We start from the raw sequence: 26451 nt of genomic DNA, 5'->3' as shown, positions 1-26451 counted from the left end.
AACCTGATATGCTTGGGTTGTCTGTTTGGATCAAGACACCACAATAGGAACAAATAAGAGCAATTAACAAGCAACCATTGAAGTGAGACTGATACTCTGAATATAATGTCTACGCCATTCTATTCTGTAGATCCTGAGAAGTGTTTCAGGTCAGCTATACATTTCACTTGACACCTCAAAGAGTTGCGGTTTATGGTTTCAGTAGCCCAGGTGCTCTTAATGCCCTTATTACAGAATGCTTGTAGGTTGGTTATTTCTGAATTCCCATTCACTTCCTTAAACTGAACTATTTGTCAAAATTTGCATAAACTCATTTTTCCTCTACAAATCTCCATGCCTCCTATGGAAGTGAGCAACAGCTACAGCATTAGAAAGCTGCTCTGCTGGTGTCAAATGAAATACTCAGCTAATTCCCCTGACCAGATTTACATTATAGTTGTACCAGCTTTTGCATCAGAATTGGCTTCACCATCTTACCTCATTCGTTTGCTTCCCACTGTAGGACATTTTCTTGACTGCCACCACCTCATTAGTGTGGGAATTTGTAGCCTGGAGGAGGAAAAAAATAAATTAGAAAAAAAATCATTTTTAAATCCTCCCCGTGGAGTGAGCCATGCCTTTAGCAAACACATCCTGGAAATCACATCCTGGAAAGCTCCTACACTTCAGAAACACCTGCCTGGTGATAAAATTTATGAGACAGCTATTTTAGCACTCTTTTCTGGCATTATTTATCTATCCACAGTCACTGTCCCTGCCTCAGCCCTTTCTACACTTGCTACCTCTCTACTGATACACAGAACAAGGTTCAGCATCTCACACACTGAGAATGTGCAAAATAGTTTCATTGGAATTGCTGTAAAAGCAGCGTTCGATTAGTTTGCTCCTCTAATCAGCACTTTCTCTGATTCACTGTTTTTGGTCCAGTTATTTCCAATATTAAGGCAAAGGCTGTATTGTGATTTTAATCACATCATTTTAGGACTATGTCTGTGTGCTTTACATGCATTGCTCTAGGGAAAAAAAAAACACACCTACTTTTGGTTCTGAAAATCAGTCAAAAAAGATAGATGGGTCCAGACTGCTTTTGTCCAGTTTCATTCAATACTGGGCTTTTTTTCAAACCTTTGTTCGTCAAAAGACTGATTTATCTAGTTTTACACCATTAAAGCAGAGAGGGTGTGACTTTCCTACAGCTCAAAACACGTTGATGAGGCACAGACCTCCTCCCACGTATTACCATTAGGGTTGTTAGAAAGCGAGTTATTTTGGTTTTCTTGTGCTATTACAAAAAGATCAAGTTTTCAGGAATGAATTTGTAGTGACAAAAGGAATGTCATTCACTTCACTTATGAAACTGGGTCACCTAACGTAGGCGATCTGCACACAGTTGTTCTCTTCGCTGCTGGTGGTTGAGCAGATGTCAAATCGTGGAGCCATGCTATTCATAGAAATGCAAACCACCTTATCTGAAAAACCACCGTGGAATCAAGCTTAAAAGCAGACCAGAAAAAAAAATCAGGACATTTACATTTTCCACAAAATTTGCCAGGCCCCAAACTTCACCTATTTTAATGCAAAAAAAGCAGTTCTTCAAACAGATCTTCAAAAGCAGATTTTCAGAGAGCTGACATCTAACTCATGCTTCTCAAACAGACTGACGGACTTGCTTTCTGCCCAGAGTATAAGCAGGAAAAAATACAAAGCCGCTGTATTTGCTTGCGATCTACTCATTTGATTCCTGCATGGAAATAATTGTTACCCCAAGAAGCTTTCTCCTTGGGCAAGTGGTCACGGTAGTAACATCGCATACAAGTTTTCCAGTTCTGTCCACACCAAGTCTTCTTTTCTATCTTTAAAATGGAAGCCCCCATTCTTTATTTTTGCTTTCTTCATTAAATAGCTTAGCTTCAAGGTGAAAGCCAATCCTTGCAAACAGTAAGTCAGGCTAGTAGACAATGCTCGGTATTTGGGGGCAACAGAACATAAATAACAAGTGTCCTTGAACTGCAGGTAATCGTTACTGCCGCAATCTCGTATCAGCACAGTACTAGGGAGGCTCAGGAAAACACTCAACAGAATTGGATGTGTGGCATCTGATTGTAAATTTAAAATGTCTTGTCAAAGGAAGAAATGAGACATTGGAAGATTCTGTCTTACAGATTAGCTACTCGTTTAATATGTTATTATCAGAGCCATCGGATCCCAGTTGTACAATGAGCATTATTCAGTCAGCAAAATCTTGCTTTTTTGGAACCCGTATGACACAGGGATGATGACCAGAGGCCATGAACTCAGTTTTAGAAAGAGCTCTGCTTGCCTGGAGTGGCACTGTCCTCATTTCTGCATGTTAAGGACGGAACATCTTAAGGTTTTAATCCTAAGAGTTGTTGAAATCCCAGCACCTCTAACCACTTACAATTTTGAGGACAAAAACCTAGTGTCATTTAAAAGCTTAGAATACAATCAAAGCTAAATGTGGTAAATCCTCATTTCCACTGCTCACAAGGATGAGTACTATACTTCCAAGTAATGCATTAATCAAAGACATTTCACAATGCTCACAGTGACTTCAAAGAAAAATGATGTTGGATGAACCACGAGAGCACAGGAATTACTAAAGGGAGCTGACACACTTAGACTCTACTCTTCCCAGCACACACGCTTCATCAAATGAGTTAGAGAAAACATAAAACAAGTAACTTCTGGCAAAAGCAAAACCCTTCCTAAGCACTCATTGTCCTGCTTCAGCACATAAAAGATCTCAAGAGTATTTTACTCAAATAGATGAGTTCATGCTGGTGTTCTAAACAAATTTCCAAATACTTGTGTCTCCAAATATCTTCACATAGTATACACTCTCTTGTGTCAGCCACAACTTTGTGCTGCAGGGTACAACTGCCCCATTAAGCTGTCACCACGTTCTCTCCGTTGTGGACCAAGTTGCTGCTATAAGCAGCATTTCTTTCTAGCAAGAAAAGAAGTTTTAAGTTAACTTGCCAAGCACTGGTAATAATATATTGGGCAATCAAAATCACCAGCTCTGAAAGTTACAACTCCAAATCCTTTATTAAGTTTATTCAATTGCCATTTTCTGAATGGCAAAACACATGAGCCTGAGACTACAAATACATTCGAGCATCACTCCCTTCTTTTTTTGATTAGGCCTGACATGAATATTCCTCTTCTCCTTTTTTTTTTAATAGGAAAAAGGTTTCTTGTCACCTTTTTAAAATACACACCCACAGAACTTCAGTAGGCTTGAGGATGCCAAATACCCCAACAAGTCCATGCTATTAAGTATTTAGTTCTGTTAGGGAAGCAGCACTGAACTGCATAAAAACCAAACGCAATCTTTAGAAATATTATGACCAGTCAGGGAGGAACCTGACCCTTGGAGTATTTTAGGACTTTTCCCCCTTCTTTAGATGATTTAGGAAGCCCTGTTCCTTCACAGGGTGTTTGACCTATTCTCCCCTTCTGATACCAAGAACGTCAGGACCCCTGGAAACATCGCCATGATGATGTGAGATCTTATTTGATGTGAGATGTTATTCCCAGCCCTTCATTCCAAGGTGAAGCAAGATGTTAGACAGGCTGCAAGGAGCTTTTAAAAAGGAGAACAAAAAGATGCACAGCACCCCTGCATGGTAGGGAAAATCTCCAGGATGAGCCACACAAAGCAGGGTACAAGCAGAGGCCTTCCTCAGGCGAACGGACAGACATCTATCTGCCTGAAACTGCACACAGGTGAGTTCCTGCTCGTGACTTATGTACACAGCAGGACAGCGAACAGACCCCAAGGAATGATTTTCTGTATGCTCAATGCTTCGTGCAACAGGGAAGAAAGCCTAAGTCTCAAAGAGCGGCCAAGAAGAGCAGATATATCATGGAAAAGAGGTGACGCATCTGCCTACGTTCACCATGTTACTATAGTAAGTTTACTACAAGTGTGCCTTCCATTGCTGTCAAGCTTGGAGGATGGAGCTGCTGCTAGGTCACTGTAAGAAGCTGCAGGCTGGCTACGCTCTCCAAAGCACAGACCAGGCAAAGCATACAGGGAAAAGGAGGAAGAGAAGCTCTGAGGAATCACAAAAATCTTCTGCCTAACCATGGTGACATCTCTGGTGTAAGCCTGCTTAGTAGCTCTCTAACACTCCTCGTCCTCTTTCCCTGGAAGCACGAGGGCTTTCTGACCACCGGAGCTGAATGATGAAGGCAGCACCTTCACCACTTCATCTCTGCCCTAAAGCACGTCACGTATCCTTGTCCTCGTCTGTGAGATACACTGAGCAGGACCTCCCTACTCCCATCTAAAAAATTCTTGCTCTTCTTACGGAGAGGATCAACATGTATTGTAAATTTTACAAACTCATCGTCTGACACATTTACTATTATACTTCCACCTACCTGTCACTTAACCCAACATCTAAAAGTGTCTGTCCCACTGCTGATGATCCCCACGGCAGAAAACCTCTTCGGTTCCACCAACAGCTCCACTGCTGCACAGAACTACAAACGGCGGATGGGAGTGCTTGCAGATCACTCATGCTAGCTACTGTCAGCATTGCAGGTGTAAGAGAGCTTATCTAAATACTTTAATGTCTGATATTCAAAAATCTCAGTTCCGGTGTGCTTGATCTTCTGGAGTGGCAAGACATACTACCATATAACATAAATTTATCTTGGAATGATTTTTTGATACTGAATTCTATTTTAGCTTCACTGATAGTGACGACATTATAATTAATTCAAAATCCAGTATTTTCAGTTTGGCTTTGTTTGATCCTAACTGTATTCTTCTCAATTTCCAGATTAAATTCTCTTGACTATCAGTTAACACTACCTCCCTTCCCTCTTGAATTCCCATCCCCCCTAAGACTTTCCCTTTGCTTTTGCCATGAAAGCATTTGCTATTGGAGATACTATGGTATGTGATAAACGAGAGTAAAATGAAGATGACAAAGCAAAATGATATTTCAAAGGTATCTCTAACTCCTAAATTATCAGAACAGTATAGAAATCATTCAAAAGCCTGAAAGCAATTTGATGCGACTTCCACAGTATCTTTATTCAAACTGCCACAAAGCCAATTCATTAACAAAAATAGCTTTTAACTCCAAAAGCATGTTGAATCATTAATTCACTAGATCTATTAATTTGCAATAATTTACAAGCTTATGAGCACCAAGTAGATTATCTTGAAATTCCAGTTTGGCAAATTAATTTCCAACTGCTTCAATTCAACTTTCAGCATCTAACAGCACCAGATACCATATACTTAACCTGTGTGATTGGGTATGTTATTAAGCCTATAATCGACTGCTTCTCTAAATACAGCTGGAACAGCAAAGAGCTCAGGAGTGCTCTGGAGACACTTATTTCCAAGATGTGCTATGCTAAAGCTAGCAAACACAAAACACTAAGAGCTGAAAGGATGCCCACTTTTACACATGCCGAGAATCTGCAAAATACCAGATAAATAGGTTTCATTTCCCAAAAAGAAGGTAAAGAACTGTACTTACAAAGTAAACTGCTCCGAAACTTCCATGTCCGATTTCATGTAAACCCACAAATATTTCTTCAGGATCATCTTTGTAGAACAGGTCAGCTATTTCTGGGTCCTTTGGCACCCCTTTGCGCATGTTGACCAGTATTACGAACTAGCTCGCGCTTTCAATTCCCAATCAATTTCTTCCTTCATCGACAAAGTAGTTTGTAGACAGCATTCAGCACCTGGTGAGAAAGTTCACCTTTTATCTGCTTCCCTTACATGTTTCTGTCCTCACTTCTCTGACAGTAAAATAAGAGGAAACACTTTCAGGAGCAATAGACTTCACTATTATTTCCTTCAGCAAATTCTTTTTAATTATTAGTCCAATTTAGATATAGAGATTAAAACGCATTCAGAGTACAAGAGCCCTTTATCTCACACAGGAAGCAAGTGCTGCAGCTACGCTAAGGTCCACTTGAAGACAAAAGTCCTGTTGCTACGCAAAACATCCTGTGATACGAGTTTGTTATTCTCCATGCTGGTCTCCGAATGTGTCACTTTTTAGTCTATTACCATTGTTCCTCCTACTTTTCCCTGCTGTTTGTTTGCTTTGTTTCTCTACTCCCACTTGCCAGCTGGTGCTAATAGAAAAGTTCTCTTCCATGCCACAGAAACACTTCACAATCATATGAGTGCGGGGTTTGTTGTTTTTATTTTATTTTCTAGAGCTCTAGGAAAGCTAGGGCTATTGGGTTTTGATAACTCCCATCACAAAACTGCTTCTGAAAAAACCTAGAGTCCATCAGGTAAGACAGGTATTTGCTTTCTTACCATCTTTCAGTAGAACAAGCAGACAGCATGGAACAGAGGTGCACTTCAATGAAGATTTTAAATATCCATCCCAAACCTTTTATTTAAACAAAACACTACAAAGTTTTGCGTTTCTCATCTAAACATCCTGAAAAGTTTGCATTGGTTCACAGACACTGGCGTACAAAGGAATGACGGATGTCTCTACCCACGTGCTTTTAAATTCTGAAGCCCAGCAGATTATCTGCAGATGAGTCAACTGGAGCAGCTTCTGACAAGTCTGAAGCAAGCCTCAAAACTCTATTTCCACATATGTAGCTCAGCACCTAGTTTATTGATACCACATCTCTGTGCCTAAAACAAAAAGGCTTCTGAAAATAAACACCAAAACGTTCAGCCTACCTTATGTTATAAATCAGTGCAGCATTTGAAGAGAGACTGGCTGAAATATAGCAACCAGATAAAATTAAAACGCACATTAAAGGCTTCAGAAGATTTCAGACTGCAAGCAGCATCCAGATAGAGCAATGATGAAAGCAGAGCATAATTTTGGTCTGAGGCTGAGACAGTCTCCTTGGCTCGGGATGACAAGTAATGGAGCAACAAGCACAATAAATTCTGGCTCATTAGGGGAGCGCTGAGGTGAAGCATACCTGGGTAACTGTGGCACAAAGCATGCTCTGTGGCTCAGATTCCTTTCAGCAGCATCGTTGTGTGCTCTCGTCTCCCCAAATTCTACGCGCTCTGATACCCTACAAAGGAAAACAAGTTTTATTATTTAGAAAAAATATTCTGATATCTTCTAGTACACGAAAATATTACACCTCAAGAAATCCACCACCTGTCAAAGGATCACTTGAAAGTGCTGTTAAAGAGGGTACTGGCTATAAATGTTAGTGATCTCTCTTTGGGTGAAGATGCTCCCTTTCTGTGTTCTATAACCATTGGGCTTGTTCCACACCATAGAACAGGACACCGGGAAAAGATGTTAACACCAAATTCTTTGACTTTTATAAAGGCTCTTAAGCTGGTTCGGAAGCTTGCTCTCACACCACGCTTTTTAGATCACCTACAAAAAGGACACAGCTCACAAAGCTAAGGCTAGTATTTAGCTCAGCTCATTGCACCTGACTTACAAAACCTCAAAAGAAGGTCCTCAACATTAATAAGTCAAACATTGTCACATTCCGCTGAGAAGAAAATGAGCAATTAAAAGACAAAAAAAGGAGGGCAAGCAGTTAGACCCATCAGTGCAAATCAGGTCACCGAGCACTCACTGAGTGCAGCCACCCCTTCCTACCGGTGCCACAACACCCGTCCTCTTGGGGGGTCAAACACACCGAGCGCTTGAAATCTACCTGCCATCATATACGTACAGCTGTATTGCCAAAATCTGAATTAACGTACACCTGAATCAATGCTAAACAAGCTAACTCAGCTTCTCATTTATTAGGGAAAAGCCATCTGCACAGAAGTCTTCCTGCTGAGGAGCTTCAGAAAGAGGATCACCAATGTCTTAGCCACTCTGTGATATTTTAGTTAAAACACGTATCTCAGGAACAAGCTGATGACAGAAGCCAGATGAATGAAATGAGTATTCATTCCCAGCTGACTGGCCTCACCCAAAGGTCCTGTATTTACTACATGCCTGCAGACATGGGCCAAGAATGCAGCATTTCAGGTCGGGCATTCTTCAGGCAAGTGAAAAACCCATTTGGCTTTAGAACAATAAGAACAAACGGAGGAAGAAGACATTTATCCACCTCTAGTCAAATGAACTATGCAAAAAACAAAATCAGTGCAGCTCTAATATTCAAGGATAAATTGGTATTTAAAATGGGAAATTAAATGTCAACATTTAAAGTTAAGCTCTAAGTAGCAACGTCATTCTCTATTCAGGACTGACATATGTATCGATGCTGTACGATATGCAAGCGTTCTCAGCAGGACTATTGTTTTCCAGTAATGATATCAGAAAAGCCTGGGATGGGAAGCATATCGAGAGCAACCCAAGCCCTGTTGACATGCATGGATCATCGGTGCTCCATGCTGTCCTACAGCCCCTGCAGCGCCTCTTGGATCAGGTGCTGGGAGCCCTTTGCACGGCTGCTCGGCGGCGCTGGATGTGCTGTCTCATGCCTCAATTGCCTACGTCAGGAAAGATACAAACCACATGGCTTCATGGTAAGCTAGCAAATTCACATTTTTAATATTAAAACTCCCTTCTAGAAACGGAAAGATTAAAATAAAGATAGTTTGAACTGGATGGCTCAATTCTTCAGAGCGCTATGGCAGTTGAATGCCATCAGCAGAAATTACTCAAGTTCAAGGTACCATCAACTGAAGCAGGCCGTTTCAGTTACTGATGTACTTAATGCATCAAGAAACAACTTCCACTGTAAGCCTGGTATCTGCTCTTCATCCTTCAAAAAGTCCACCAGAATCTGCATTTGAGACTGCATGTTCCAAAGCCTTCAACTGAAAATAGCATTAATCATATGGGCAATGACTTATGGATGTGACAAGTGACTCAAGATTTTCAGAGTGTGAGAGAACAGCATTTGGTTCAGATAAGGCCATTTGGAGATGCCTCGAACTGCCTACCTAGAAATTAAAGCTCTCAATCAACAGTTACGGCTGAGAATCTCAGCCTTGGAGGACAAACTGCTCACACTCCATTTCTGAAATACTCTAAGCAGCTAGAAAGAGATGAATTCTTTAGAGTAAATTTAGCATAAGGAATCATACTAAGAAAAATAAGTGAAAGATCCTCTACGAAAAAACTCTGTAAAGAAACTTATTGAACACATTACAATTGCTCTGCTGATGGCACCCAGGTTAAATTCTTCATTGAGGATCAAAAGAAAAAAATCAGGAAACATCCTACAGCAGCACAATTTGTCATTGTGCAATGGTTCTGCGACATCGAGGCATTCAGCTTTAGAATACCAGTTTAATTAAATCTAGACAAAGTCAATCATAGAAATAATCACACCATTCAGTTGGTGTGGACGTTTTACAGAGTACCACGAAGGCCCCAAACCTGAGCAACTTGCACTGCCCAGTTAAATCAGAAGAGAAGAAAGGGAAATATTATCAAGATGCGGGAGTTTAAGAATTTAAATAGTCTCCGAGAGGAATATTTTTTAATTATCTAGCAATACAGGCTAACTTACAATGGTTTTTCAGCACCCTTTTATACACACCAATGATGTGATTGCTCAAGATTGCCTGTAAATAGCTGGTGTGCTTACAGGAAAGCTCTGCTCGAGTAAAGCAAAGCTTCCACATGCATGTGCTGTGAGCATCTTCAGGAGGTAGGCATCTGCTTTGCGATGGCTCCCAGGGAGAAAACTAGTCTTTGTGTTCATTAAAGTAGCCAATGTAATACCTGAGGTAAAGTATTTGATACCAAGCGCATCTCCTTCAGAATTTCCTGGTGGGGTAACAGGGAGATGACACGCAGGCAGGGTAACAGAGGGAAGATTAGCTGTAGCAACAGGAGATTTACAAATTAGGTTTTATCGTAGTTGTTTCATATCTGAAAAGCTGTTCTAAAAGGCAAACTGATTTTTAAAGGTCTATAACCTAGAGCAAGGTGCCATGAAGCAGCAGCAGCTCATCCCACAGACATCTCTGCCCAGACCCTGCATGTATCGTGCTGCTACAACACTTTTTTTTTTTCCAATGGTTTAAAAAAGCAAGGTGTCCCCAAGCACAAGCCACCTTCCCACTTAACCAGCAGGCAGCACCGCTTCTGATTTTCATGCACATTTGCACCGAGATTCTCCTGCTACCAGTTATGACCTCCAAGGGCTCTATTAGTAACAGAACAGTTCTTGACCTGAAGATAAATAGAGCAACAAAATACAAACAGAAGCGTTTTTAAGAAGAGCTAAACTGCCCTTATTTCCAGCTGTGCTGTATGTAAAGCTACAGCCACGTACAAGATGTCACCTTACCTGCATGCCAAAGTCTGCAACTGCTGCCACGCTCTTGAAGACACTTCTTTATGAAATTATTCATTTACTAAGCAACTTGTAACACGTCCAGCATCATTAGCTCCCCAGTACGTTTAATATTTGCAGCATGGCTCCCAGCCCCCCCAAGAATCTCAATTTCAATACCTCAAAAACTCCAGTCTGTATTCAGGCGCAAGCATACGGCTCATAAAGCACAGCCTGAATCGTGAAAGCGACTCATGCTGTGTGACACGTGTGTACAGAAACACATAAAATTAGGTTTAGTTCCCAACAACACCAAGGTACTTCCCAAAACAAGGATGAAGTTTTCCACTGCAAGCAGAAAAACAACCTGCAGGAAGCGGGCTGGAGCGGCAGCAGGAAGAGCAGTGTGACACGGCTCGCCCATCCATTTTTAGGTGAGTATTTTGGGGGGATAATTTTACACCACAATACTTGTTCCAAGAAGGACAAACACACACAGCCCCCTTCCTTCAGTTCAGTCTCTCCCAAAATCTGGAAGACAGCATTAAAGAAATTCTCAAGTGCAAGGGCAGCTGGTAAAACCTGCCCTAAATCAGAAATCTGACCCAAAGCAGGCACACGCTCCAGTTCCACTGCAGTGCTCGCACACACGCACAAGAACACAAACAAAAACGCTTTTTTTCTGTTTGTGTTTAAAGTGTGAGCCATTTTTTCCTTTAGTTTCTACTTAAGCCTTATGCCTCAAGGCCTCATTTGGTGCTTTAGCAACGAGTTACGCCAACTTTCCCTCACCAATTCCCTGCCCATGGGGATGAGGAGCCTTCACTTTGCAGCAGCAGGTACTCCAACTCCTAACATATCCAGGTCCTGAGGCTTTAATTATGCAAAGGGTCCCAGCTGTCATAATAGCTGTACAAGGAGAAAAAAAAAAAGGTTTTCTGATTCAGCTTAGAGAAAGTGAGTCAATCACATTGCATGTGCTGGCCTAGCTGTGTTACTTTTACTCTAGCAAAGAATTAAGTTATTTCAAGTCCAGCCTGATCATTTTGAGAAGAAAAGAAACCTCTTGAAAGCCCTATTTTAAGCTTTTCAATGTCATTTCTTTGATAGCTAAGAATACTTCACTTGTACAACTAATACTACGCAACCGAAAGCAACACATGTTCGTCCTAGCATATTAGCGCTTATTTTAATGCGTAAAACACTACGACACATATCTGGTATGCAAGCTGGTTATTTAAAGTTTTCTGACAGTGTACACAACAAGCAGCTGTACTACAGCCTTTGTTTGCTGAAATCCATCACCGATTCCAAGCTACGTGGAGAAGATTTTACTGTGGTGAGGAGCAGCCAACCCTCTCGTGCGTCCAGTCCCAAAATTTCTAAGGAGCAAAGTGATCAAATTTGTATGTAATGAAGATGGAGAATACGCAGGGACCTTGAGCAACCAGAACGGAAGGTTGTGAGCATTTGGAAGTGTCCTGCAGCTCCCCAGGGGTATGAGGGGGACGAGGACAGCACTAGGCCGCGGCCTGCAGGGAGGAGCCTGCCCCTCGAACTGCTCGGCCTTTGCAAGAAGCAACTGCCCAAAACGTTCGAGTCTGTTACACATCCCATTTCTATCCACGTTTACATGGTGTTTGGAAGAAACCCCAGCTCTCCTAGAAAGAAATAAAAGGGTTTTTCTGTGCCAAGCCTTCAGCTCGGCCATCCACCTCCAGCACCAGCCTGGCAAGCACAGACGTGGGTTCAGGGCTCCCCGCTGCTTACGTGCGCGTTGGATCACTCCGAGTCAGCTTGTGCTAGTAAAGATTACTCACGCTAATAAAACAAATGAATCAGTACTTTACTGACAAAGGTGAGCACTGTGCACAGTAGCCCTGGGATATGAAATTAAACTAATAACTTTCTTGTTGTAGATATGTACCTTTAGTGAAGTTTTATTTTCCCCCAGTTAAGGGCAGCATTTTTAAAGGACACCTTGTTCCATTTGTAGTATCTTTATTAGTAGTATTTACATACTAAGAACAAGACAACTGTCCCTGTTATTTGAAGTAAATCAATAAAAAGAGAAAAGCAGTGGGTTTACGGTCAAGGAACAATTAGCTTTAGCAGCAGGGAAAGCTCCGACAAGTCCGACATCGAGCAGCCACCAGCCTTTCTGAGGAAGCTGCACCACGTGCGGTCACTATCCTCAAAAGAAAAGTAATTTCTTTTTTATGAATATCCTATGGAAAAGCACAATATACATGCTGAAAGTTACAGCGATCTTCTAATTTTCCTCAGAGTAACAACATCACGCTGAATGGGGCGGCAGAGGTGAAGGCAACACCTTCTGCCTTTGAATGGTGGGTTTGGAAAAGTGTCACCTTTTTTCTCTGCACCTGGTCCAAAGCTCACAACTTGATGAACATTCCCATAAAGACCAGCACTATTAAGTCCTCCTGCAATTTGCTTCATGAAACCCTATCAAATTTTAAGTCCTGTGGAATAACACGCTCAGTTTTAGTTTTGCTTTTTACGTGTTCATCCAATGGTTGCATCAAAAAGCAGGAACAGGAGGCGGTGGCACACATCTCATGCTTCTGACCCCCTCCTTTAGGTCACACCAAACCAGGCCTTAACCTCACCCCTAGCTGTGAGCACTGCACGGCCCTTCTGAACCCACTTCAGGAAGGGGTAGGTAATTTTTCTCTATAATAACCCCTTTGTAATACCCATGTATTCTACAAAAGCAGGTAAAGAAATCTAACCACCAAGATGGTCTTTCCCATAAAACGTCCCTAGGTACCATTTTGTGCTGATGGAGCCTTCTCCCCTCTGTTAGACACGTAATAGAGAACACTTTAAGGACTTGATACAGCCATATTGCTCTGATTCCACATAAAGCAGAAGCATTTACAACGCGACCTGCCACATGCACGGTACGAAACAGCACAAGCAGAAGGAAACGTGGCATCAGGTAGGGCTCAAGCTCAACATTGAGGTGCTTCTTTTTAAACCGGTTTTCCAAAGCAGCCTGGAAGCAGCACTGTTTTGTGGGTGTGCATAGCAAACCAATTTTTGGAGGGGTTGGGGGGTTGTCTTTTCTGCTTTTCCTCTTTGTTTTCCTCCTCAAAGCACATCTGCACCAATAGAAGTTAATTCCAGGCAGCCCTTCCCCAATACCTGCACGGCTCAAAATCCAGCAATGACTTTATAAGACATCTGCTTCTGACTATCCTACTGCAGACTAGAAAAAGGCTTCGTGCTCTGAGCAAGAAAATTTCATCAGTATTTAATCATGGCACTCTTGAAATAATTCAGGGGTACATCTGAAAGGGAGGAAGGATACAGGAACATTTTAAATCCTAGCATATGTAGGCATCATACAAATATAAATTTCATCAGGTCTTCTCATGAAAGCACCTCTAAAACTTCAGATATGGATCATGAAAATGTGGAAACTGCCTGCCTTCCCATTTTCATCAGGCTTTCTGTAGTGTTTTTATCAAGCTCTTCATCATGTTGCTGACAAGCCAGAGAACTCCAGACAATTATAAATTCATGACTATTATGCTGTGTGTTACTCAGAGGCAAAAATAAGTCATCAAATTTGTTTACGCAGGTTGGAGGAGACACCAGCACACTCAGAGTTTCCTACCTATTAATGGAACGGCTTCCAAAGCTCTACCCATTTTGTGGTTTTGAGCTCCTTTTAGGTATTTTCAAGGAGTTGATGAGTTGACCATCACATAACCAACCCAAACAAGCCCAGCAGGTGGATAAACCCACAGCCGCAACCCCTCTCAAGCTGTGACCGCAGTGCTGTGTCCCCAAGCAGCTCACCATCCGCACTCCCAAGTGGCTGTTAAGAGTTTGGATCACCAAAAAAACACCTTTATTTCAAAATTAGTTGTCGTGGTGTTGGCCTAGGTGGCGTGGCTCTGAGCTGTCCCTCGGAGGCCAGCCAGAAACCGGAAAGCAGCGAGGTTTACTAATTGAGGTCAACATATAATTATGCTCTACCCAAGGAGAGGCAGCGTTGTAGCAGCGGGACGTGTGTACATTTCAATGAAAAGCTTGGGATAACACCTGGGCAAAAAATGATTTCTTTACAGAAACACGCTATGGTGGATAAGAACCTGTAACTTAACAGCACGCTAGTGAGCCAGGTAGCTTTGTCATAACATTAGTTGACTGTGCAGAAGTAGTTTTCTACTAAAAAAAGCTGTCAATTCTTTTTGCAAGAAAATATAACTCAGATACTGATTTTTCTGGAAGCAAAAGGAGTCAGGCAGTAGGGTCCTTGCCACAGTAAAACCAGCCGCAGCACAAGCTCACCGGGAGGCGAGCAGCTGCTCCAAGGGTCGCGGTACCTCTCAGAGCGTGCAGGAACCCACCGCAAACCCAGCGATGATTTTTTTCTTGTTTGATGGTGCAGAGGAAGGTAACCGTGAAGCGCTGAATTTAGAACTGTGAATCGCCCATAATCCTAAAGCTCTGTGAGTTTTTATTACGAGCTTACTATTAAAACACCAAACCTCTCCATTCCGGACCACGGGAGAGCGCTGCGTGGCACGGTGTGTGCTGTTCGTCCTCCCCAGCGCGGAGGCTTGGCGAGGGAGGCTGCGGGACCCCTGCCCTGCTCTGCTGCCACCCCACCCACAGCCCCCAGCCCAGTTCCCCAGGGCTCCCAGTCCCGCTGCCCAGCACACACCAGCCCCGCGAATCCCTCCCTGCGTGCACTTCTCCTTTTACAGCTCTCCTTCCTTCCTGCCTCCCTCCCCTCCGTGCCAGCCAGAGATAACGCTTTAGGAAACAGCCTTTTTGGCTACTTCAGTTTTATCATTTTAGCTCGGTCCGCCCTCAGCGACTCCGTTCTACTCGAGCACATCCCGCTCCCTTCCTGACCTATTTACAGGCACGGCTGCAACCATTAACATATATAAGAGGCAATTTTTCCACACTTGCATCATTAAAAAATGCCTACATCTGTTTCATCCAGGTGCTCCACGTCTGCTTCGCAACTGGCATTGAACATGAAAAAGCTTATTTAGAAAAAGTCCACAAAAATTCAATTACACATGAGAAAGCTACTATTAAAGGAAGACAAATTTAATCTAGCATCTATCAGCCAAGACAGAATCAGTCATTAATATTACATGACTTACCCACTGGCTTTCCAAGTTTATTCTTTTCTAGCACATACATTTTTTATGGCTAGTAATAAAAAGACACACACAGAAGGAAAAATATGGATGTCTAACGGCCAAAATGTCATCATTACCTAATAATTGTATAGCGGGAGGGAGCAGTTAACCTCTGAAAAGAGCGCTGGCTGGAAATCTGGAAAGAAACAGATGATATTGTGCTGCCTTTGTCCAGCAGAAAGAAGCGATGCTTTGCCACAGTGGACATTGTGTGTACTTATAAAATGAACGTTTTGGGGATACTGCCTCATACCAGCAGCTATGTGGCCACAGGAGGCAGGTGAGGCTCTTCAGGAGGCATCACCCACCTGGCTGGAGGGGGCTGCAAACCCCAAATCTCAGCAGAAAGCAGCATACCCAAGGCAGTACCCGCACCACACTGCAGAGCCAGGTCGCATAGCCATGGACTGAGATGTGGCACGTCCAGCACCAGCACCACTGAGTGGTTTTGCTGTCACCTGGAACCTGCCAGAGTGTCCACGTACTTTGCCTCTCGGAGCTTTTGAGGGCAATGGCATCCAGGCTTTACAAAACACAGAAGCTGATAAAGTGAGAAACAAAATAACCCATTCAAGGTCACCCAGAGAACAGCGACCCAGAATAAAATCTAGGTTTCCGGATCAGGAAGCAAATGGAGGGGGGGAGAACTCTCTGCACAGAAATAAGAAAATGCAGCAGGTGATCTGTTCCTTTCTGCTGCTCCATCCAGCACACAGCACCGATCACAGAAATGCAGAACCACTCGGGTTGGAAAAGACCTCTAAGATCGGAGTCCAACCATTAACTTAGCGCTGCCGAATGTACCACTAAACCACGTCCCCAAGCACCACAGCTACGCGGCTTCTGAATACCTACAGGGATACCATCCAAAAATAAGTCACTTGAGACCCCTAAGATCTGAACAAAAGCAAATAGGTATCAAATTTACAAATGTAGGTGTTCCAAGGTATTCCTTTCTGGAGCACCTCACCGCTACGAGAAGTAGGAGATTTAGTCATCGCTGAGTGCCCTTGGAGCCAGACGAATGCTGCTGCACTGCCTCCTTCATCCCAACACCATCCCAAACATGAATTGGGTTCACTAAGCCCTCGGGATGGGATGACACGTGAAAGAAAAAGCCTCGTCGCTTGCCAAAGCCCTCTCCTATCTCACTGGGTAATCACTAACTAACTAACTAATCACTAAGCAACGCGAGTGACAACGCTTGGCCATACCAACAAAAAATAAATGATTTTAACAGGCATTTTTCTCTGCTTCCTGTCCCAAGGCTGCGTTCTCCGTCTGTGCCCGAGGGCGTGGTGCCTGAACCACAGCACTATCAGCAAAAACGCCGGGTGTTTCTCTTCAGCACTGCTGCTCCACTTCTTACTTGGCGAGTTTGTGCCATGGCTGCTCCAGGGATTCTTCATGGCTTTGTCTATTTTTGGAACAAATATACAGATGAGTTTTCTCCATCTTCTCAGAAGTTCACGTAAGGAAAAGCACAAACACAGCTCGGTTGTGGCAATAACTTTTGAGGGAGAGCTGTGCCACAGAACTAGCACCCCAGGAGGAACTTTTATATTGCTGGGGTCACCAATCCAAATTCACATCTCTCCTGGCACTTCCATCAGCTCTTTCCTGAAGGTAAATTCAACACGAAAAATACCTTTCACTAACACATGCACAAATGTACTTGTCGAAAAAAAGCATTTGAGGAAAGGTTGAAAAGGGCTTGCTTTGATCCAGCCCCTCCCTCAATAACTCCACTAAAACACCAAGGCATACAGGTGCTTTCACGTCAGGATATACAGAAGGCAGGGAATGTCGCTCCACTTCAGGTGCAGGATAAAATTCATGCTTTCCTCTGAATAAACAGCACTAGAAGAGGCTCCAGGAAGGCTCTGCATTTGTTTTATATTCTTCAGAAAGCAATCATCTGGAGATCAGCTCGGAGAAGAAACTGAGGACACGTCCGACGGTCTGAGACTTACAAGTTAAGAGAAGTAGATACAGCACGGTTCACCTCTCTTGCTACACAAACTCACGCATCATACGCAGACTATTTCCAGAAGGGGCAGGACAAAAATGCCACACTGCCTGGGTGAATGGAGGACGAGCACAGGCATTGGAATAGGTGCAGGAGGCTTCTTCCATCAACTTGTTTCTTCTTTGGGACTTAAGACACTACAGTAGCTGTTTCCACTGCGACTTCATTATGCAACGGGCATGCTAATGTGCACATTCATCCAGATCGGAGGCATCTTGCATCACTAATGCAAGTTTCTGACACCCCCACCCTTCCTGAAACTGCTCCAGACCTCCTGCCAAGCCCGGCATCCGATCACAACCCAGCGCTTTACAGAAACACTGGGGTACGGCCCCGGGAGTTCACACTCCCCAGGCTGAAGTTTAGGCTTGTGGAGCACAGCTCTGCGGCAAGTTAAGCAGTTTTGACTAATTCAGATAAAAACTTACCTTGTAACCTAACTGAATTACATGCCCATCCCTGCCTAATGTTGCTTTGGATACCTCCAGCTTAATTCAGCAAGGCATGAGAAGCATCTAGGACTTTCAGACAGAAATTTATCTGCGTTTTGTGAATCGCTCCAAGCGGCCTCCCTCCCTCCCTCCCTCCCCAATACGCCAGCACAGCCGCTCATACAACTCCATACCACTGCATCCATTGAGAAGTGTCAAATTTAGGCAACCTGTTTATCCAAATACAGTGAGTTGTGTACCTCATCCTGAAGCCTATGCACAGTTCTCTCTCCATGAGCAGGTTCCAGCCTGGTTATTGAATGCTCTGGCAGCTCCCCAGTAGTGTTACAGCTGCACCTTGTTTTCCTATAATTAGTATACAGTTACCACCTTTTTGCTAATTCAATGTACTTAACCAGTAAGCTAAGAAAATAATTGTGTTAATGTTAGAATATAAGGCTTAAGGATATATTAATTCTTTCAAAGCCACGGAAGACAGAAATCCTGTGTTCTCACACTCAGACTTGAGAAAGAAAGCGAGCAAAGCCCACAGTGAATGGCATCGGCTTTCAGCCTGCAGTACAACCAGGAACGATGAATGGCTCCTAACCAGGCAGGAGAGCACGGTGCAGATTACACACGCCACCAAAAAAACGAGAAGAAAACTCAATATATTGTCAACCATATCAATTACAAGTTCCAGAATGAAACTGAAAAAAGCTCAACATCTAGAAGACTGCTGCACTGAAACAAGTGTTTTGCTTTAGCAAACAAAAATTCTGAGTTAACGCTGAAATTACGTCTTACCACATCATGCCATCATGCCTATTATATACGAACATACAGCACCTTAAGGCTTAAATTTCGATACCTAGATAACGGGTAGAGCCAGGTCTGTGACTGTAGCCTTAACTCTTATTTTCTTGGGATTAATCAGGTCAAAACTGGCCCTTAGTGCTGGTTTAATGCAGATTTTTGACCTTTAGCAGCTTTAACTGAAACAAAAAAAAATCTAAATGAGAACTGGAGGGGAAAACCATCTGCATCAGCAGGCACTGGAGTCTGATGTTGAAACTGAATGTGCTGCAGGTCAGCTCACAACCTTCCCCAGGCCAGCGCGGGCTTGGCTCCAGCCAAAGGAGTCCAGCAGCGGCAGGCAGGGAAGAGGAGCTGTCACCCAGACCGGTGCATGCAGGGAGCCAAGCACCTTGCCTCAGCATACCCTCCTTTTGTTTTTATTTTCAGCATTGCAGCCACGAAGTCAAGTTCAACTGACATTAATTCTCATTTTAAATAACCTATGCTTATGTTTTTTCTCCCCTTGAAATTCAAAATGCAAGTTTCCATAGTGCATCCTTACGGGCACACATCTCCCCAGCTGGGTTTCAAACCACCAAGACTTAATGTTTCAGAACATTAAGCTGCCCTGCTGATCACGTCGGTAGGCTTTTCGCAAGAACAAGGAGTGCATTTGCACGCTGCAATTCCCAGTAACAGCAAACCCATGTCCCAGAGACACTGCGGATACCGATAAATTATCAGCAAATCTTCAGCTGAATTCTCTGGTCGCTGGGCGACCTGGCAGAAACATCTGAAAACCTCCACAGCCTACAGCAGAAAGGTGTTGGGAGGGGAGAGTCAGAAGTTATTAAGTGCCGGCGCAACTTGTACAGGAAGTGCCTAAATCTCAGATTATTTCCTGCCTGCACGGAAGCGAAAGGTGTCAGGATTTGGGAAGGCAGCCGCAGGGACAAAGGCACGCTGGTAACAGCGTGGCAGCGATGGGACGTCCTGCTGCAGGAGGGAACAGACGAGTTCAGGTCAGAGACATGAATAAATGAGAAAGTATTACACAAAGGATATCAAAGAAAATGAATTCAGAAATCTCTGTGTTTCAGTGTAAGCGGTAAGCAAGGAACTGCAGCCCATGCTGGCAGGCGCGCGTCCCGGTGCCTGAGCAGCCACAAAATCCAGGCTTCATGGGGAGCACTGCGCAGGGACCATTTAGAGACTGTTGTAAAATATAATTATTTTTGCTCTAATGATAATTTACCACTGTGAATTGTCACCAAAATAGCCATTTGGTTGGTTGGTATTTTTCAGAAGGCATCTACAGCAATGACAGACGTGGGATTATTAAATTTAACAACAATGCGTAGGTTTCGGTCACTTACAGGTAACGCTCCCTCATGGCAGAGGTGATGAAATTACATCAAAACCACAGCCAGGACCATCTCGACTGGCTCAGACTTGAGAAGTCTGAGCAGAACAGAAGCAGAACAGCGACTGATGAAATGCACGTTGTAAAAGCAGGGTCGTTACAGTAGTAGTAATATTTTCAGCTCCTCGCATACGCTGCTGAATTTTAAATTACGTGTAACCACAGAGGAAAAAGACCTGGGGGTTGGCGCAGAGCGCTCTACGAAAACATCTGCTCAGTGCACAGAGGCAGTCGAAAAGGCAAATGGAGCATCAGGACGCATGAATACAACGACAGAGCCATGCCAGAAGGACTAATGTCACAGCAGAAAATAAGGAACAAAGATGTGGCAGCACCCAAATACAGTACCCACATCAGCTACAGGAAGAAAGCAGCAGAAATAAAGCAGGGAAAGACAGTATCAGACGCAGAGGAAGGCATCGACATGAAGGTATGCTGAAAATAAAGCCAGCTTACACAGGGGATAAATATGGGATAATGATGCATTAAACACAATAGGAAAACAGGAGAGCTGTTCTTCCTTCTGCCCTCTGAGAAGAGCTGAAGCAGTGGAACATAACCAAAAGGTAACAAGCTTCAGCTCAAAACTGCAGCTGCAAAACCAGATAGATGGGCATAAAAATGTGTGTTTTTTTTTTAAATACTGAATACAGGAACAAAACCTTCTCAATTAACAAACTCGGTAATTTGTTAATATCGAATGCAAGGCTGACCCGAATTAAAAGCTCAGACAATTACAGTGGAAGACAGAGAACACTTCCACCTCAGTCCTCAAGCAACCTGGGACTGCCCGAGGTATTTATTGCTCCTGATAAGAAGCGATCCTTGCTAAATACTGCAGCTCTGTTTCACCTTACTTCAGTGAACAACACCGACAGTGACCAATAACTGAAGACAGGAAATAGGTCCAGAGTCTTTTTCCTCATTTCTGTGATAAATTCCTGGGGTGACATCTTTTACTTACTCAAGAAAAGGAAAAACTACTTTTTCCTTCCACAGTTTTGTTTTCATCCAGCACACAAGTTCCTTCTGAAGCTCCTTGGAATTGTCCAGCTTATTGCGAGGATACTCCGGGAGTAACAGTTATTCCCTGAAGTTCGGTCACTATGGATAATACGCCAAAATACCTCAAAATATGGAGCGAGGGCATGGCGTGTGACCCAACAGCCCACAGATGCTGCAGTCCACGAGGCTGAAGCTCAGTACTGGTCCTTACTGGTCCCCCCCAGCAAACAGTTGCCTGTGACCATCATCAATGCTAAAACCTCAAAATCGAAACCTCGAATGCTTGAAATCTTACCACTTGCATCGCAGAGCCTCGCTGCAGCATGCCAGGTTCCTCCTCTCTCGGTAAGGGCACACAGCAAGGTCCCCAAGCCCGCAGACCAGATCGAGCCCTGCCGTCCTCGTGTGTTAAAGGGCAGCAGGGGGAGTAGCTGCGGCTTAGGGGTTTCAAGAGGCACGTCCAGGCACCGCTTGACCACTTAAAGCTTTGTTTATTTGGATGATTTGGATATTTAGACGGAATCGCTGCAAGTTAGCATTACTGTGTGCGCAGGGCCTCAGTTACACACTTGTTCATATCCTCTGCTGTAACAAGGCTTTCTTTGGGAGGGGAACTAGAAGAGACCAAGACCACCAGACACGGCTGGGCATTGTTACATACCTCTACACTAAAGAGCTTGATTTTGATAGAACCCCCCATTTTCTACTCAGAAATCCTCCACTACGCTTTTCTGCAAACCCTGGCTTGGCAGCAGCAGCACACAAAGCGATTTGTGAAGGCTGCAGTGTAACCTCAGTATCAGAGCAATCTTAAATCTCCTGCCATTAAGGCATTAAACTTCTCTAGGAAACCAAGATGGTCTTTTCGCTGAATAAAGCATCTAAAGCTCATTCATTGATACGATCTTGATACCCTACTTGTTACCTTTTTAACCAGGCAAAAAAAAGCCTAAATGGAGATTAAATAATACATGAGGTTTTTATCTAAAGCTTAACTGCTCCAGTAAAGCTTTCATCACTAGCATCTCCTCTGCCAGAAGTATTTTCCCCTGCAGGCAACGTTGTTGGACTTAAATCAGAAAAAGTCATTCATTGCTGTCAGTCTGTTCCAGTTCTGCTTTCTACTAAGACAGAGCGAAGTCATTTTCCTATCATGAGCGCTGATTAAAAGCTGCTATTTTACCACTTTTCATTTGGCTCTCTGTTCACATAACCTAATAATGACCCACCAAGCCAGACCTTAACCTAAGTTATGGATAACTTAGTCTGATTTCAGCTATTTGAGATGCAGAGATCTTCTAAGACATCCACCAAAGCACATCCTTCACAAGACCACGATAAATCTTCAGAAACAATCCAATCTCTTCCACCCTGGGAGATTTTTGCAATCACTTAGGCAACCTTTCCTACCTTGTTATTACAGGGTCCCTTCCGCTTACCATTTTACCATTAATAATTCAGACTTTGGGGAAGAAAGTCCATGCTGGGGAGGATCAGCAGGGACAGGAGGGGTTTATGGCTTTTTTGGTTTTAACATACATCTGTTAAGCACGTTTGCAATACATGAAAGCCATCTACTGATGAAGAATATCACACAACCTTACCACAGCAGCAGAAGCACTGAATGTGCCCACCAGGCACAGGCTTTGTACCGCCTGACGGTGGTCTGAGTTGCGCTGAAGGCATTTATTTGTGCAGGCAGAGGTCAGTGTTGATGAGAAAACACTCATTTTAGGCTGCGTAACAGGCTTATGCACAAGAAAGATGCTCGTTTTCCCAGAAAGCGGTTCTCTGCACTTCACCTTTGGAGAGAATAAAAATCCTGTTTGGATTTGTAGGTGAGAAATGTAACCCTTGTGCCTGATGGGGAACATTTTCGCGATGACTTTACCGAGCTTATCCAGACTCACACCACAGAAACGCACTTTTTTTGGAGGGGTTTACACTTAACAATGCCGTTCCTTTCTTTTTTGTACTGGAATTGTTTTTAAGCATTGACAAGGAAGTTCACGTGAAGGGCTCTACGCACACGCCTGCCAATTCAGCGTGCTGAGCACAGTCCGTCTCTAAAAAGCCCAATCAACGGGATATTTTTAAAGAGAGAGAACAGACACAAAGTTACCCAACTCAAACACTTGCGTGCCCTTTTCCTCCCTACTCCCTGAAGCAAAACTCCTGCCTGCCTCCCTCTGCCAGCTTCAGAAAGCTTCCCTTTTTACGACATGTTCTGTTTGAGAGCCTTAAACATTAATTAAGCCCAACAGTCTTCAGAGATGTTAGCACAGCTATAAAAAGGTTCCTGAATGGAGTGGCTACTGAAGGAACTGGCATCTGATCAAATTTTTAAGAGTTACGCTGCCTGCTTTATGAATAAATGAAGGAATTAGCGGTTTCTGAAAGTCTCCAGCACTCTTTTAGCTCTTGGTGCCTCATCTACATATTAATAGCCCTATTTTGCGGATTCAATATCCAAGGCATCGTGAACCTAAGGGGATACCAGCAGCAAAACTATGAAAGAATCCAATTCCATACCTTAGCCAAGAGATTATACTTCTTCAGGCAAGTTTTTATATGTATTTGGGAAGAAACCAAAAGCTGAATACAGTTTCAAAATTGAAAATTAGGAAAAAAAGATGGGGAAGGTTTCTCAGACCTAGTGAGGACTACAACTGGAGCCACTCCGTGGTGACAGCAGGGCGAAAATGAAACCTCAGAGCAGAAACACACTTCCAGAGTAGTGCTAATGATCAGAAACGGGACAAAGCAACTTCCACAGAGATTTCACGTAAGGATCCTCATTTAAAAGAGACAAACAGTAACGGTGTGTAATCATTAACATCACCCCCAAGATACCTTTGAGTCCCCACCACTCAATATACGGAGGCTCCGGGAACTGCCAGAATCAGTCTGAGAGCAGGTAGCATCTGCTGCTTCCACCGTGAGTCACGGTCAGAAATTCCCCCCTCTTTTCTAGGAAGCAGTTAGGCAGCCAAGGACCGGAGCAGCGATCCCAGTGCGCACACACCCACACCAATCACCAGAAGTATCTTCTATCAATAAACGCACGTTATATTTGACATGCTGCAGATTTAATAGGAGATTACAATTAGAAAAATTACTTTGCGAAAATATTTGTCGAGTTTAGTTTGCGTGCAGCATAAATTTTGGCACAATACATTAAGGACAGAAGAGACTGGAAGAAAGAAACTCATTTAAATAAATTAATTTGTGGACATTCTGAGGGAGGAAAGTAAATGTCCAGCAGAACTTCAATGCCCCACAGCACTTGCTTGTGTCAAGTGTTGCATTATTAATTGTATAATCTCCTGCCAAGCCTGTCCCTCCCCAAACTCTGAATAATCTCAGCTCACCGCCCCCAGCTCCACGCTTACGTGAAGCTAGGACAGACCAAACGCCCTTTCACCTTCCGATTTCTCCCAAGTACTACACTGGAAACGCCTCATTTTCCATACACCCTCCTTGCCCTCCCCGGCCTGCAGAGCATCCTGGTGGCACTTCACATCTGACAGCGAGATCCCTCACACCGCAGGCACCATCCTTTTCCTCCCCGCCGATGCCCAACAGGACCCCGAAAACCTCTCCGAGGACAAATTTAGAGCAGCAGCTGCCTCCAGGCTGGCCTTGGGAACAAGCCCCCATCTGCTCTCAGCTTAAAAGCGTGCCGGGTACGCTCACCTCCCTTACTTCCCTAACAGACCGTCACCACCTCACACGTTTCTACGGAACGAGGATTGCGATGCACAAAACCTAAGTTCACCTGGGTTCCAGGTCTGAGACTGGTCAGTCAGAACCATGCAGGTTTTAGAAGCTCAAATTACTGGATGACCTTCTAACGAAGGAATGCGACTTCACCATCAATGGAGAATTAATTTCGACTCACAGACACTAAGCAGACAAGTCCTTTGCTAGCCACGAATTCAAGACCAAGTCAAACTTCCGTGGAGTTATTTTGTATGGTTGTGACCATTACCACATTTTTGCTCTGTGGTCAATTCCACAGCTGCAAGGAACAAAGCAGTTGTACAGCTGCGAGGAAGCAGGGAGGCCATCAGACTTCCACGAGGGTTCATGCACTCTCGGAGCACTGGTTGCGTACGTCAAGCTAAGATACATTTTTGGTTGTCTTCTAATCTGATAATGAGAACTCAAACATTTGTGCGCAAGGAGCAAACTAATAACACTTCCAGATGAGCCCTTGGGCTGCTCTAATTACCGAGCTGTGGTAGTCTCACCTTCAGAGAGTACAAGATAGCCTTCTTGAGTTACCAGGACTCCGATAAAAATCCAGTAGGACAAAGGAGAAATTCCACCTCACTTTTGAGCACCTCAAAGTTACATCCTCACCTGTCAATGGAGGGAAGTTGTGTTTATTTACATCCACCACCACCAAGGAAAACCAGCAACGCCCCAACCCATCCCAGCTGAACTAGACAGAAGAATGGCTGCTTACAGAAGACAAGATGGGTTTACCCAGAATTAATTTCCGGGCTCACACGTGCACCCTGTACGGCCACGGCACAGCGGTTAGCTCTCCCAAGCCAGGATGCTCTCTGTAAGATGGGAACATATTTCCCTTCCCTCATTACCTGCAGTACTTGTATCATCTATGAACCTTTCTGAGCAGGAGCTAAAAATGCACATTTCTAAATAGCTTAGCTAAACGCAGCCCTACAGCTGGATGGTTTTTAATGCTGATGTCATAAATCAGCAGTAGCACATCAACAAGGACGAAGATAAGTACTAACAGTGCTTGGCTGTTGACGAGTGCTTAATTAGGCCAGCAGCAGCGCAGCAATGCTAAGTGTAATAGCAAGTTCAAAAAAGTAACTAGAAACTTGCACTCCATTATAAAAGCTGCTTATTCTGAAATCAACACAACAAGTAAACCCTACTATGGTGGCAGAGCTGCCTGCAACACACGTGCCTTCCCTCCGTACCCACAGAACCCCCTTGCCAGCACCAGATGCCACCTAACGTGACTTTCTTTAGCTGTTGCATTTTCCTTAAAAGATCTCTGATCAGGGGATTTTCAAATATCACTTGATTTAAAGCAGCTGGAGTCCCGTCCAAACCTTTTCAGTAAATGAGGGGTTTGTGCCAGACCACTACAATTGGTGGCAGCAAAGGCACAGACCTGCACCGCAGTGACCCACGGCTGGTTTCAGTTCTGACGGAGACGTCAATTACAGCAGCGCTTCCTCCAGGTGTCACGTGCAGAGCAGCATTCATTCAATCCCAACGCAGATCAAAGAAGTGTCAGCACAGGACATCAATATACCCAATGTCTTCTTTCTAGCTGCA

The 26451-nt window shown here is 43.7% G+C and overlaps 1 protein-coding gene across 4 annotated transcripts in view; it reads right to left on the bottom strand.

Annotated features, from left to right (window-relative positions):
• Positions 1 to 26451, bottom strand: part of TAOK3 (TAO kinase 3) — an 83390-nt gene that overhangs the window by 42078 nt on the left and 14861 nt on the right. For 2 of the 4 annotated variants that reach the window (XM_083803414.1, XM_083803417.1), the window contains exons 3-5: positions 6958 to 7056; positions 5526 to 5736; positions 478 to 549 (exon numbers count right to left, since the gene is read on the bottom strand). In XM_083803414.1, the coding sequence (XP_083659540.1) occupies positions 478 to 549; positions 5526 to 5645 (192 nt within the window). In that variant the 5' untranslated portion in view covers positions 5646 to 5736; positions 6958 to 7056. Of the gene's footprint in view, positions 1 to 477; positions 550 to 5525; positions 5737 to 6957; positions 7057 to 25382; positions 25495 to 26222; positions 26447 to 26451 lie in introns of all 4 variants that reach the window. The other 2 variants (XM_083803416.1, XM_083803415.1) reach the window with 2 other exon arrangements.

This window comes from Anser anser, assembly GCF_964211835.1.
Source record: "Anser anser genome assembly, chromosome: 18".
Classification (NCBI taxonomy): domain Eukaryota; kingdom Metazoa; phylum Chordata; class Aves; order Anseriformes; family Anatidae; genus Anser; species Anser anser.
This window is presented reverse-complemented; position numbering and strand designations above follow the sequence as displayed.